The sequence below is a fragment of the Cygnus atratus genome, chromosome 26 (genome assembly GCF_013377495.2).
Source record: "Cygnus atratus isolate AKBS03 ecotype Queensland, Australia chromosome 26, CAtr_DNAZoo_HiC_assembly, whole genome shotgun sequence".
Classification (NCBI taxonomy): domain Eukaryota; kingdom Metazoa; phylum Chordata; class Aves; order Anseriformes; family Anatidae; genus Cygnus; species Cygnus atratus.
The window spans coordinates 2,228,638-2,243,631 of NC_066387.1; the positions used below are offsets into that span (position 1 = coordinate 2,228,638).

General features: G+C 44.7%; 1 protein-coding gene across 1 annotated transcript; it reads right to left on the reverse strand.

Moving 5' to 3' along the window:
• Nucleotides 1-337: 337 nt before the first annotated feature.
• Nucleotides 338-14,815, reverse strand: SIN3B (SIN3 transcription regulator family member B). The gene is made up of 19 exons (XM_035567772.2): nt 14,714-14,815; nt 14,087-14,193; nt 13,270-13,423; nt 12,002-12,265; nt 11,471-11,614; nt 11,124-11,246; nt 10,521-10,610; nt 9,964-10,082; nt 9,019-9,226; nt 8,195-8,311; nt 7,591-7,829; nt 6,718-6,901; nt 5,901-6,495; nt 5,232-5,401; nt 4,544-4,717; nt 4,171-4,263; nt 3,759-3,853; nt 3,411-3,615; nt 338-3,072 (listed from the first exon to the last, which is right to left on the reverse strand). The coding sequence occupies exons 1-19, from the start codon at nt 14,810-14,812 to the stop codon at nt 2,842-2,844; spliced, it is 3,411 nt and encodes a 1,136-aa protein (XP_035423665.1). The 5' UTR covers nt 14,813-14,815; the 3' UTR covers nt 338-2,841.
• Between the last annotated feature and the right edge of the window lie 179 nt (nt 14,816-14,994).

Below are 14,994 nucleotides of genomic sequence, written 5' to 3' on the forward strand. Positions count from 1 at the left end.
GTACAGAGCCACAGGCACCATCTTCCTGCATGGGATCTCCTAGTGCAAGCCTTTTCCAGGAAACTTGTTTCCCTTTTACGTTAGGTAGTGGTCTAATGTACCACTGGAGGTAAGTTTAAAGATTTGCTGCCTGCTCTCCCGTGGAAGCGAGTTGGCACACATCAGAATCATTACATTCTGCAGCCTCCCTGCAACTGCTCGAAGGGAGCTTCATCCAACTTTTCAATTGCATTTTTCTATCATTTAAAATTCAGTTTCAGGTGCACAACCATCACTTCTGGGAGTTGTCAGAATGTTTAAATTAATTTTAAACAAACTTAAAACAGTGAGACCTGCAGACTTTTAAAATCAATATTTTATTTTACTTGAATGTGCAAATAAATATAAAAAAACTACATTCAAAGAGCTGGCAAAGCAATTACAAGCCCAAAAGCAAAGATCCTTCAAAAAAATGGAAGAACAAACTCTTGAATCAAGGTCGTGCTAGCAGATACACAACAGTTGAGCTTAAACTCTCAGACGTTAGCAAGCCACTCTCAAACCTGCACTGCCCCCTATTCCATCATTTCACATCGTTTGCTACTATCATTTTTAAGACAATAGCACTGTAAAGGGCCACAGTCTGTCTTCATCTGTTCAGATTATAAATTAAGGTTTACAAAATAAGGATGCTTAAAAATACCTGAAGTACACTTAAAAATGGAGAGATGGAACAGGATGGCGCACAGGTGTGTTACCCTCCTACACTGTGGGACACCTGGAATCAAATGCATTTTAAGCCACAAGTTGCAACCTACTGTCTAGTAAACATTTTCTGTATCATAAAACCATAAAATTTGGCACAGTTGTCATCTCCACTGGAAGACAGCAGAGAGGTGAACAGGACTGAGGTGTATTTTGTTGAGCTGTCTGGCAGCAAAAGGGGAGACTGTGCTTTGCACTGGGCTTGTCCCCCCTCTCCACCCAGCTCTCCCATAGCTACACCCTCAGTGGCTTTTATCACTTACTGCAACAAGAGCAGGGGAAGAACCTCCAGATCATTTCCGTAACCAAAATTTAACAGAGACTCGGACAACGAGAACACGAGTTTTTGATGAATAGTGCTCCACTGGCAATAGTTGTGCAAGTGGCCACGAATGCCAGAGACTGGTCTCCCTCCTTCCCTCCCACAGATTATTTTGCAAAAAAGACAAAAGAGTCGGTACAGTTTTCTATTAAATGTACCCCAAAGGCCAATTTTTCTACTGTCAAGTGAGACAATTGCAAAACCAAATGCCGTACAGTGGAAATAACTCAGGAGAAATCCTACAGGCTGCTACTCAGGTCTGGCAGAAATTTTAACATAAAAATCAAAGCCACAAAAAATATCCAGGTGGGGCGTTACTCCCCCAAAAGCTAGGGAAAGTTGGAAGCCGAGCTGAAAGGAGGACGGACCTGCCTCAAGACATTATGTTTGTAATACACTCCATGATAGTGTGCTTGCCTTTGCGAAACAAGAGCAAAGTCACAACGGGGTTGCAGGACAGACACGACTGAATTTTCTTGATTTTTTCAATAGATTTAGTCAGATAATTGACATAGTGTTCTGCACGGTTCAAGGTACTTTTTGTTTTGCTTCTTTTCAAAAAGGCTTCAAAGTACAGATGGTTCAGTGGAAAAGTTCGTCTATAATGGTTGCGGCTGGATCTAATCCTCCCCATCACAGATTTCCATGTGTCACTGCAAATACATCATCTGTGCTGACCTAGCAGAAACAGCAGAATATCTGGGACAAACCTCAGATCCAGCGCGCTTACTGTGCTGCAAGCGCTCCATCTACCGATGTATTTAAGTGGTACAACCCAGCAGAACCACGGAGTCCGGGCATGCACAAGAAAAGCGAAGCGCCTGAGAATGCAGTCTCCAGAGGCTGCCAATCAGCATGCAAAATCCAAAAAAAAACCCAACCCCAAAACCAGACCAGACCTCGCAATGGGTATTCCTTCCCACGCACACGCTCCAAGCAGCTCCAGATGTGAAAGGCAGAGTCTGCAGCAGGTCATACGTTCACGAAGCAACGACACGGGATCTGGTGCAGCACCTGCAGCCAGGTAGGTGACGATGGGCCTTGGCTGTCCTGTGCCGCCAGCTGCTCTTGCCTAGCACTGCAGGTTACAGAGTTTCTTCCCCCTTAGTTCGTGCTCCAAAATACACAGTTGATGAGCGAGAGTTAGAGTGTTTAGCACACCCTTGTCTCAGTTTTGGCGTTTTCTCACCAGAGCATCAGTGACGAATACTGCAATCGTTGCCTTATCAGTACACACAGATAACGAAGCAGTCTGCAACAAGGCTGGCAACCTGTGCCAGGTGCTCTCAGCCACACCGGCACTTGGAGGTTACACTGAAGAGTTCTGCAGGCTCCAAGACAGCACAAATTCAGGAAGATAGGGAACATTAAACCTTTCAAAGTGGAAGCAGCTGCCAGCATCTGCTCAAGCACCAGCCAACTCCATCTCTCCAACGAAGCCACTAGTGGTGGTTTGCCAAGAGCCTGACCCCCCTCGTTCAGCCCTCCTATGTTGGCTGGTCAGCAGTGGCCTAAAGCTATGAAACTACTAAAAAGTGTGTGGCAATGCCAAGAGCCCTCTTCCCATAAAGCTGTTAAGTCTCTTCATAATGACTGGAGGATTACGCTGCAAGGAGACAAGTCTATGCCATATGGAAAATACATCATAATCCAAAGTAAAATGCTGTTTGGATAAATATCATTAATACATACATTGCATTCCCACCACTATTCTCAGAGTAAATGTGTTTCATCAGCAACGCTCCTACTTGTCTTGGTCCCAGGCACAAGTCTCCTCAAGGTGAAGCTGGACGGCGACTGTACTGAACTCTGTATCTGTTCACCGGGACCCCATGGACATTCACTGTCTCGCAAGTTGTTTTACAGGGCACCATCTCCTCATCTTCATCTCCCATTAGCCAGTCTTGAACTACATCAACTGCTTCCATGGTCACGTTCTCTTCTAGCCACCTGTTGTGCCATTCTTCAAACTGCTGGTGGTGCTTTAACAGCACCATTGGCTGTACCTGAAAACAGGACAGTAAAGATCACCAAGAGGTCAAAGCCTTCACCTCTTTGAATGTCCAAGATGTGCATGCTTTACAACACAACACAAACAGTAAAACAGAAAACTGCATCCCTGCCTTTAAAGATCTTCATTTCTTAATGTTTGTCACTCGCCCTTAAAATTTGCATGGTAAAGACTACTAAACTAAACCAAAGCACACAGAATCTACCATCTCTCCTCCCTGTTTCATTCAACACAGAGAAGTAACTTCTGGGTGCAGCTTGCAGGAATTCAGTCACAAGATCTCTTACTGGTATCTGTCTTTTGGCTGAAGTGCAGAGAGAGTAATAGATGTACCTGCTTGGCTCGGCAGAGAGCTCCCCGCCTGTACATGTAATCCTCTGAGTTCATGATGAACATCATTTTGTGGGTGTTGAGCTTAAAACGGCAGTCCACATTGCAGGCGCTTTCTACCCCAATCAGTCTCTTCCAGGAACTCTTCACTTCACTCCGCAGAGCTCTCACTTGCTTACATTGCCACTTGCGAAATTTTTTTAGGTTTCTAAAAAAAATAGAAAAAATTCTGAAACATTTGTCACACTTAGTTTTCCATTCCCTTAAGTGCATCACCCAAAATCACTGCCACATGTTTAGAGGAAGTAGTACCAGCTGCTGCAGGTGTGACTGAGGAGGGAGGGAGCTCACCTTTGCAGAAAGACTGGTTTCAGTAAGAAGCCATCATTCTGGTTGTTTGGAGCTCCTTCTACCCCAACATACTGCTCCATGTAGTTCGCAAGGTGCTACGCGAGAGAGAACAATTTCAAGTCAGATTTCTCTCATCAGGACTAACACTGCTGCAAAGAACTACTTTACTTCCAAGCTGCTTTTTATGAAGATGCTGGTATCTCAGTCAACCCCAAGCTGATTTATGTTGAAACTGTTTTGTTAACGTGCACACTCCTGTCAATGACTACAGCCCCACATATAATCTTCCAACCTCCTAGGTAAGCTTATCCTTCTGGCCATATCTCACATTTTGGAACAAGAAGGCAGGAAAGCATTCTTAGCATCTGCTTTGTCAGTCGTACAACAGACTCCACAATCACTGTAATATTACCTGGACCTCCACGGGATCTTCTGTTTGGGTTTCTTCTGTATCCAGAAGCTCAATGGTCATGATCACCTGCCCTTTCCGCTGCAGAAACATTACCTATAATAAAGTGACAGGCATGAGGTATTGGCCACATGGGTCCACAATAAAACTCTGGATAGTCACAAGTCATTTGGACAATAAATATGACAACAGGAGAGGAGTAAGCAACAGGGCTTTTCAGTGAGCCAATACACCACTTCACTGTCTGTGGTGGCATTGGAACCTTCTTCTCCATATTGCCTTCACTCAACACTGTGGCCTTGGAGCTTCCAAAATCACTTCTCCAAGGTGAAGAGCTACAGCCACTTTATGAAGTTCCCTGGCAGCAAATTCTTACCTTGAAACAATTCTCATCTGCCATGCAACGTTCAGCCTTCCATTGATAGCTGGTCTCCTTTGCTGCCCGGACACACCGAGAGGATAAGTTACCTCCAGCAGCACCTCGCTTCCTTTCGTTTAAGTAGAGCTCAACAACCTTCAAGCAGATGTCATCGCTCACTAGATGGTGAAGCTTCCATTAAAAAAGGGGGAATTCAGTCAGCAAGTCTGGGCCAAGAGTTTACTCTAGTGTATTACGAAAGGATTGCAAAACTCAGCACAGCATCACACCTCAGACAAAGTACCAAAGTTTTAACTTCAGAGACTTTGCACCCTTCGCTCTCCTTTTCATTACTTTGCCATGCAAGGAACAGAGAAGAGCAGGGGCTGATGTACCTTAACTGTACCAAAACTACAACTAGAAGACAGATATTTAGTAGAATGGACCGAGCCTTTCTTTTGCCTTAGATACATGTTGGAAATGGCAGAATTTTGAAAAAAAATGGAACTTAAGGCCAGGAAGAATCAATCCCCTGAGGTGATCCCTGTGCTGTAGGTGATGCTGAACTATCTCACTGAACTTCTATTAGGCCCTTTCCACTACAAACGTAAGTTTTCTATGAATTTGCTCAACATTTTCTGAGTTTATGTAGTACAGGGTAATGTGAGAAACCTATTTGTCTATAGGACAGCAGCAAACTAGTTACCTGGCGGACAATATTCTGCACTAGTTTGTCCATAGTAAAGCCAATATAGGCATGGATAGTGAACATCTCCCTCAGTGTGTCCTCGTACTGTGTTGGGTCGATGTTCCCATCCAGCAGACTCCTCACCATATCCAGGAAGGCAGGATAGTACTCCTCCAGTTCCACCTCACCTGGACAGGGGAAAAGAGCAGTCACTTACTACATGAAAGTAGTAGAGTGAAGTCAGGAGATGTACAGGACAACACTGCTCACGAAACAAGACATTCAGTACTGGGAACATGTTTACACAGAAGTCTCTGGAAGGAGTGCTGGGAGACTAACAGTTTTTCCTCATGCTCTTCCATGACTACCTTGTGTGGTTAACTATTTCATTGTGGAGCCACTCACATTTTAATCAAAGTCACAGATGAATACAAGACACTTCAGAGCACCTGACAACAGGGGGCTTGCAGGAAGTCTCTATGAACTATGCATGAAAGCCCTCAAAGGATAAATGACGAACTCGCTATCCTGTTAAATCAGCTGCATGCATGAATTGCAAATACAGTCGAGATTTGTACCTCTACATTCCTTACAAACTTGCCTGCTAGTCTTAGCTACCCAGATATAAACAGTCAAGTACTAACAACCAGAACATTAAGAACAGACTATGTCCCAGATTACTCTTACTTGGTTGCTTCAGTCTTAGTTCCATGGCTGGATCATTGGTCTTTTCTTTTCTCCCCTCACAAAGGAGTTTCTCTCTCTCTTTTTCTGTCCGATATTCTAGAAGCTGCTTCTGAGCTTGACGATAAATCTTTAGGAGCCTCGAGCACAGAGTCTGATGAAGGCGGAGGAAGAAATACCAATTATTATTGACAAAGAACAGACTGTAAACATCATCCAGAGTGTTGTGGGGCTCAGCAGCTGTAACATCACAGAAGGTTGCTTTTGCCTCCAAAGGACTGCTTGGAGGCCCAGGCATATGTTTTTTCCGTAGCTCAGGAGTATCCAGATTCTGCCCCTGATGGTTCTCTCTGTCTTCATCTGTTGATTCTTCAGAAATATTGTGTTCAGGAGGCTGAGAGAAAAACAGCTCAGGTATGAAGTGGTGCACTATCTGCCGAATGGTTGCTTGATCCTCCTTTTGGATAGTAGGCTGCCGTTTTACATAATAGCTGATAAGAGACGCTGCATCTTCCAAAATCTGCTTGTCTTCGTAGATAAAGATAAGATGAGGCTCATTTGTGGATGAACTTCTCCCCTCTGAATGCTGCTCCTGATGCTGTAATCAAGAGACAAATAGGTAAAGATCCTTCCATTCCATGCTCAAGAGCCATTCCTGCCAGAAGAAATAAGCCCATATTAACGCTATGCTTAGGACAGTCATTTTTGACTGAGAACTCTTCCAAGCACTACCTTCAAGAAGGTCCCAGGAGTGAGGTAAACCTTTAGATAATATATAAATGAAGGACAAATAGGATGCATTATTTGCTAGCATACACACCTCATCATAGACACTCTCAATTTCATTCAGCAAGCTCTTGGAACGCAAAGCTTTGGTGTCATTTTGTTTGAAGTTGACGGCCTGGTGGTCAAGAGACTTCAGGTAGGCCTTCTCATACTGCTCCCGCCAAATTTTGTTGAAGCCCTGCTGGGCCTCCCGCCACTCCTCCTCTTTTGCTTTCAACCTGCACAAACATGCACTCTACTTCAGTTTGAAAAGACAACCACAGAAATGCACACAAAGCATTTTTAAAGTAGCTAATTGTGATGCACCAAAAACTTTTCAGCATTCCTAGGAGCCGTAAATAAATAAACATGCACCATCACTGGAGATAGGTTTTCCTCTCTAACAGGGTCTACAGAAGACAATGGTTTAAAAAATGCTTAGGAGGAAGTCTAGAAATCCACAACTGTTTCCAACACCTTAACTGTTTAACTGGAGATCATCTCATAACACCTTTCAGCATTACAAAGAAACTGTTTTTTTTTTTATTAAAAAAAGAGATGGATGAAGTACTCAGAAATAAAGAGAAGTAAGCAGGACTTACAACTCAAAAACAGTTCACTCCCAAATCTAACTAAAAAATGTGTTTTTCCTATAAGCACAGTCTGATAAGGAGCATGAAATACAGACAGGAGCATTTTCAATAAGCTAACAAAACATTTTTACCTACTTTTAAGAATCTGCTAAAAATACTTGTCACTTCAAACAAAAGCCTACTTTATTTCCTATTTCTGTCCTTTATTGTAATCTAAGGAAGTGAAAACCAAGTCACTTATTTTTGGAAACAAACAATCAAAAAAAAAAAAAACCTTTACAATCCTGTATCAATTTCTTAGAGATCCCAGATGAACATGGCAGAACAGCAATTACCTCTTAAGAACAACAGGAACTGCAGTAACTGGGTTTTTCTTAAGGCTTTCAATGATCTCTGGTGCTTTGTCACCATAGATGCGATAGATGGCCCTGCGCTGGATCACTTCTGATGTTCCTCCCAAGCAGTCATCAAGTCGAAATTTTTCTTGATCCTCTTGAGTCAGTCGAGAAAGCTTTTTCTGCACGCTTTCCAGCACACGTATTGTAGCTAAATTGGTCTCCAAGACAACATCCAACTGTTAAGAAAGAGTTCAAAAAAGACAGTGTTAAAAACATGCATAGCAGGAAAATGGAGACGAGCAGTGCTCAGGTCTGTTGCCTGCTGGGTGGAGCTAAGAATCATCATCAAGGTTTCCCACTAGGAAATATACCTATACTAGTTCTCCCAAAGATAACAAGCTTTTCGGAACTGGATCTATGCCTAAAAAGAACTATTAGACTTCAAGCAAGTGGAAAACACCAAACTCTAACTCAAATCAACAAATACTAACTGAACTTCCAGTATTTGGCCACCAAATAGTTCAGTCAAAATCCTCATGGCTAGAAGTTTTGCTTTCTGAGGAAAAAGACAAGCGGAAAGGAAGCTGAGTAGCAGAGGTACCTCAAAACGCTCGTCTTCACAGCGGTGCAACTGTTCCTCATAAGGAGTCTTCTTGGAGCTGACAAAAGTTGAGTCTTCAGACCAGGATGGGAATGAAACCCAGGTATCGTTTAACACCTGCAGCAGTACAGACATGACATTGAACAGAGCCTTATGAGCCCAGCGCTGTTCTCAGGGGGCTGATACTTTACTGTTTTATTCTTGCAGAGTTCTTCCCTGAGTTTCTACTGGAATTTTCAGCCTAGTTAACACTGTCATGAGTGCTCCTCAGATGATTAGAGGTCTGTGTAGAAATGTGTCAAAGTTCAAAAGCACCTTCACGATCATCTCACAGAGCACAGAGATCACTCTGCATTAATCCACAACTGTAAGTAAAGAAAGCGGAGTTGCCAACAACAGGAAAAGGTGGGAGCACCTACTTATGCTGCATATGCCTATTCTCAGTGACAACAGTGCCTGTGACACTTGCTAACAGTGCTCTTTCAGGAGAAACATTGTTTTTAAAAGTTAGGGTCCACTGCTAGAAAATTAATTTCATTCTATTTAATGTTCTTTTCTGTACGAATAATTTTGTGTATGCACACAGACTTAGAAGAGATTAAACTGAAAGAAGTGCTTTGAGATATGTTTAGACAAAATTAGTAAGCTGAATGTGGATACTCTTATTTCAATGAATTGGATGAATAACTGATGCAAGATTAAAGGTGACTAGTCAGTGTTAGAGAGAGGAATCCATGCGTAGAAGCTGTAGCACTAACTACTCTACTTCAAGTTACCTAAGTACAATGTGTGTACAGGGATTGAATAGGTTGATCCCCAAATACCTCCTTGCAAATGGCTGTTCTTCCACTGCACTTTGGCTGCTGATAGGTTTTTGGAAGAGCACGGTAACTTGATCCAATGCGCTTGCAGGAAGCATAATCAATTTCCCGACTCATTCCATCCCCAGATCGGTCACTCAGTGGAGAAGCAAATGAAAGCTCTTTCACACCCAGAAAGGACTTGAACTGTGCAAACAGTTCTGGGAATTTCCTTCAGAAACACAAGTAAGCATAAGCTAGGTTATTTCATTCTGACAGTTTTAGGGTGGCTAATGCATGTCATAAAAGTGAGGGTGAAGACCCAAACAAATTTAGTACTGTGGTGAGAAATCCTTCGCCAACATTTCACCTCTGTTATCTTTCCTTCTGAAATGCTTTATGTTCTTTTAGACTTAAGGCAGAAAGAGAATTTCTCTTCACAGCTTCACCAACACTACCCTTAACTGACTAAGGAGTCAGCATTCCTTGGTATGTGACTCCCTCTTCTGTTGGAAGCCAAACAGCACAGGAGACTCGCAACAAAGAGGTAGAACGATTTATCTTTTTCACAGCTCTGTTCCGAGATTCCATGTTTATACCTGTATTTTACAGTGGGAGATTAGAACAGGGAATGTGAACAGAAACCACACTCCAGAATACAGGAGATTCTCTGCCCCCATTAGTTTAGCATAGCATCAGGTAGTCTGCTGCTCATAAGGCTTTCAAATGGATGTACAAACAGCAGAAAATATCCTCCCCGAAATGCTCAAGAGCTGTGTAGATACGTTAAGATGTGGATTTTATTATTCCTCTTTATGGATTAGCTTCCAGTGTCTGGCATGCTACCTGGAAGGTATTTCTGAAGTTAAATCCAAAGCTTCAGTAACAAAGTTCACAGTGCCCACAAAAAATTAACAGAGCAAGGCCTACAAAAGTACAACACAGCAGAGATGGCAATCAGTAACTTACCCTAGAAATGGTGTAACTAGTTGGAGCAGCTCAGAGCCAGAGACCAACTCCTGGTTGAAGAGAGCAATGCAACGGAGAAAGTTTTCATAGACTTCCTGGCTCTTTAGCACCCTACGCACCTAAGAACAGTTTGGAGAGAAATGATCAGACAGCCTGAATGTCATTTTTATTTAGTGTTCATATTCCAAAGTACTCTGAACCATGGGTATGGTGGCAAACCTCTATCTGCACCACAATACAGAAAGAGAACTTGCCCCAAAAGTCCCAGTTTCATACAATAATTTAGTAAATACATTTGGTTACTATGAGGAAATATCACTGAAAAGCAGAGAAAAACGTGTCCGTCAGAGACAAGCATTCAGGAAAAGGTTAATGATGAGTTTCCATTCCTCTTCCAAAACCATCTTTTTCTTTTTTCTTGGTCTCTCTGCCATCCAAAGTCAGGCAATTGCTAAGTGCTGACAAACAAACTGTATACAAAATGAACCAATTAAATTAATAACCACATAAATGGTTGAAAATTAGTCCACAGATGGGAGAACAGGCCAAATACTGACCTTGTCAAAGAATGAAAACTCTTGCAGTGTTCCATATTTTCCCACTGTTGCTACTGACAGATCTTTGGTACCTCGCAGTTTCATTTTCTTCTGTTAAAAGAACAAACAGTTTTACTTAACATGTTGTCACTCAAATACTATCAAATTCCACTTTGCGGACATGTAACAACTCTCAGCAAAGGCTGAAACTCAGTATTTCCCAAACAGTGATCTAGCATTGCTATGTCAAGTCCTCCAGAGCAACCTCTATCAAATGACTCCCTAAACAAAGGAGAAGAAAACACACACAAAATGGATCACTTCAGGAAGAATTCCAAAGAACGATTCGCTTGTAAAAATGATGAATTGGCCCTTTCCAGGGCCAATACTTTGTACACGAGGTCCTGATATTTAGTATTCAACATGGTACTGCATACATTAGAGCATATTTTAAGCATCCTCTTTTGCTGCAGCAGATTAGTATTTTTAAAATAGCTTTGAATATTTTCTCATACCTAACACCTACGTACCTCAAAGACACCACTCATTACAACTTTATCTAAGGAATTATATAAACACAATGAGTAATACCAGGCTACTCTAAGTTTCGCTTGCAAAAGATACCTTTGCTGGGCCAGAAACAGGACGCAATAGCAGTGGTCTGGATCGTTTTTTGCTGTGTTCAAGATTCTTTTCATGCTCAGTTTTCTGGACACTGTTCACTTCACATGGTCCATTTCCTGTGAACTGAAGAAAATAAATACTCATTTCAGTGCTCTCTCCTCAGTCCGTGCAAATAAAGAATCTGGTTTATCCGACCAGAGAGCATGTAGTTCAGTGACCTGCTTTGTGAAATTCCAGACAGTGAAGAGAAGCAAATTTCATCTACTGACTGTATGTTTTTCCATAACATATTCCACATACAAACAGGCAGTATTCAATAATCTGTCTTGTTCCAAGCATACACATACCAAAGACCTCTTAGCCTCCGGAAGAAACTGTCCAAACTCAGAGAGCAGATCCTCCTGTCCCCTGAACAGATTTGCTACTTCAGTAAACACTTCTTCCTCTGACATGCCTCGAAAGGGTCGACCTTTAGTGTTCAGCTGTTCTTTCTGCAAAGATATACACAGATGTTAGACACAAAAACATACAATGCCAGAAAAACTGACAACTCCACAACAGCCAAAAGCCCTAGGCAACGCAAACTTGATATAACTATCAGACAGCCCAGGGTTCTTACAGTGCATCCTGTCACACAGGATATCATTACATCAACTGAAGGTTAGCGAAGACAGAAGCAGATACAACTCCTTTACACCACAGAGCCCAGAAAGTTCTACAATTTTCACACTTCTGTCATTTCATCATGTAAATATCTATGAGGCAGTTGTTGGACAACAGCTTGGGAACTGTTCAACAGGCTGACGTTTCATTCCACAACAACTATTCAACCAGCCACACTGCACACCCACAATATCTTAACGCAGAAGGCTTTTTACCTGGTAAGTATGAAGAATTTCTAAAAAGGATCTGTAAATTTCTGGGTGGTCCAGGAAGCGTGTTTTGATCTTATTCACATAGCTAATAGCATTATTGAACTCTACAGAATCAGACTCCAAAGGAATCTGGGATTTATCTTCTTTGTACGGAAGCTGTTGCCTAAACTCCTCGGAACAGTCACTGTGGTTGTGCGAATTCTCCTGAGAGTAATGCAACAACAGCCCGCTGCCAGGGACAGCGCTGGGAACAGGCTCTGAGGGCACCTAGTGGTATAAAACATACAAGACAGTGATTTGTACAGCAACACAGGTGCAAGTTCAACTACAATCTAGCATCGCTATTTTCAGTGTTTAGCTAGAAAAGATTATCACGTGAAGAAATAAGAAAAAAGATTTAATTAGCCAATAAATTCCCTTACCTACGTTATTAACACCATGAGTTTAAAAACAAAAAAATTCCCATAAGCCGTATCTGGCTTACAAACCATCTGACTCACTGCTGCTTTTTGACTGTGTCACTGCATTATCCACTACCCTTGAGAGGGTGTACCAAATCATGTGCGCTGCGGTTTCTGGTACCGCTGTTCTACTCCAGAGGAACTGTCAGTTTTAAGAAACATAATAAAATGTAAAGCTCAAAGACGCTGAATTTCTCAGCAACAGAGAGATCTGAGGGAACTGAGATCTAAAAGATATCTACTGCTACTAATTAGAGTTAAACCACATGTTTATCAGTGAAATTCAGGTGGTAGCTCTGTTTCAGCCTCCACAACCACACAACAACAAAAAAGAAGCAGAGGCCAATACATATCCACCTACATTACAGCAGAAGCCTTTCATTGCAGGATGGTACCAATCACATGGCAACACCTGACACATTTTTTGCCTACCGCCTAAACACATTTCTCAGTTTCTCACTGGAAGTACGAGTCTTCCAGATTTTTTAATTCGTCACTACACACCACACATCGAGAGTCTATAAAAACAGCTCAAGCCGATTACAATTTCAGTTTTCGAACGTGACTGAAGTATTTCGAGTTGCAGTGGCACTTTGTGCAGGAATATCGCTCTAGTGCAAGCTAAACTAACAACTGCTTTGAGAATAAACATTCAAATTTATGTTGTACCCATTACCATACTTTGAAAGCTCTGTAAAAACTTTAGCAATGTGCAATACTTGCAAATCTGCGAAGCCTCAACTGTGTAAGAGATGCATATAGTGAGACATATATCAGGATTTACTTAGAACAATGAGCTCCGTAACCTACCTGACTAGCCAACGGTGACTGTATGCTTAACTTCCCATTCTTTGGAATTTCTATTCTGTATCCCAGAGGGAGGAAAGCATTGAACCCTACAATGAGGTCAGGATGCTCATGGAACAGCTGCGAAACACGTCGGATTACGCCAGGTGTGTCAATGCTAAAATTGAGAATAGTTTGTTACTTGTGTCTAGATCAGAAATCTGAGTCAAGCCTAGAAAATTACAGAGGTACATCAAGCAGCTGGCTTCTCACAGATGCAGTGTTTAACAAACTTTGGGAACTTCAGACCTGGAAATTAACCCAAGCAGAGGGAACAACCACCATCCACTGCAGCCTCACCCTGGGAGTGTTGTCCACAGAGATGAGATAGATATGAGTGTGCAGGTTACGTAAATGGGCAAGGCAGCCATCACCTGGAGGGCTGGTAGGTCGCAGCTCTGCACTTAGGAGCCTTTTTTTCCAGACCTGTGTTTCAGAGTGGGAAGTAAAACCACACTTTTCTTTTCCTGGGTATTTCTGCTCTGGAAAACAATCACGACACTGGGGTGGACAGACATCCTTCTCCTACAGGGGAACAGGGCCAGCAGGGTGGCCTGCGTGTCTGAGGAGATGGTAAAGATTGGTTGGACGTGGTTTAGTGGGTGATACGGGTAGTGGGCTGATGGTTGGACCAGATGATTTCAAAGGTATCTTCCAACCTTAATGGTTCTATAATTCTAAAATGGTGGGAAGGCTGAGGAACCCTGCAAAGGCAGAGAGAGCCCCGTAAAGCCCAAGAAGCTCCACGGGGCAGCCCCGGGGCGCGGGACCTGGCCTTTACCTCTGACTTTTGAATTCTTTCATGATCTCCAGGAAGCCGTTGTAGGTGGCGGGGTCGCTGCCGAAGCGAATCTTCACCTGGTCCAGGTAGGAGAGCGCGTCCTCCACCTGCAGGGAGGGAGCGTGGCTGATGCCCTTTGGGGGGGGGGGGACAAACCCTGGGGCACCCCAGGGTGCTGAGGGCACCGGGGAGGGGGGGGAACAGCCCCGGGGGGAGCCCCACAGCCCCGGAGGGGGGGGGCACACGGTACCAGAGGGGGCAGCAGCACCACGGGACCAGGGAGGGAGGGCTGCACGGTACTGGAGTAGGACAGCGGGCCCGGGGGGGGACACGACACAGCACCGGGAGCGGGGGGGGCAGCCCCGGGGCGGGGGGGGGGGGCACGGTCCCGAGGGAGGACAGGGCTTGGGGGGGGTGGACGGGGACACGGTACCGGGGGCAGGAGAAGAGGGGCGGGGGGGGAGGGGGGAAAACCGGAGGACGGGGGCAGGGGCTCCCCACGGCAACGGGAGGGTGGGGGGGGAGGAACCGGGGCCACCCCCCCCGCGGCCCGGGAGCGGGACAGGCCCCAGGGGCGGGACGGGCGGGGGGGGGAGGACACAATCCCGGGATCGCCCCCGCACTCACATGCACCGGCAGCTTCTCCTGCGCCACCGCCCGGCCGCCGCCGCCGCCGCCCCACCGCGGGGCGCTGCCCCCCCGGCCGCCGCCGCCCCCGGCCGCCATGTTGGGATCGGGGCCGCCGCGCGCGCCCCCCCCCGCCCCCCCCCCTCCCCTCCCGTCAGCGCGCGCCGAGCGCCTGCGTCACCGCGCACGGCTCGGCCCGGCCCGGCCCGCGGCGGAACCTTCGCGGCCGCCGTCGGCGGCGGCGGCGGCGGCGCCGCTCGGGAGCGCGCGCGTGCGCGTGT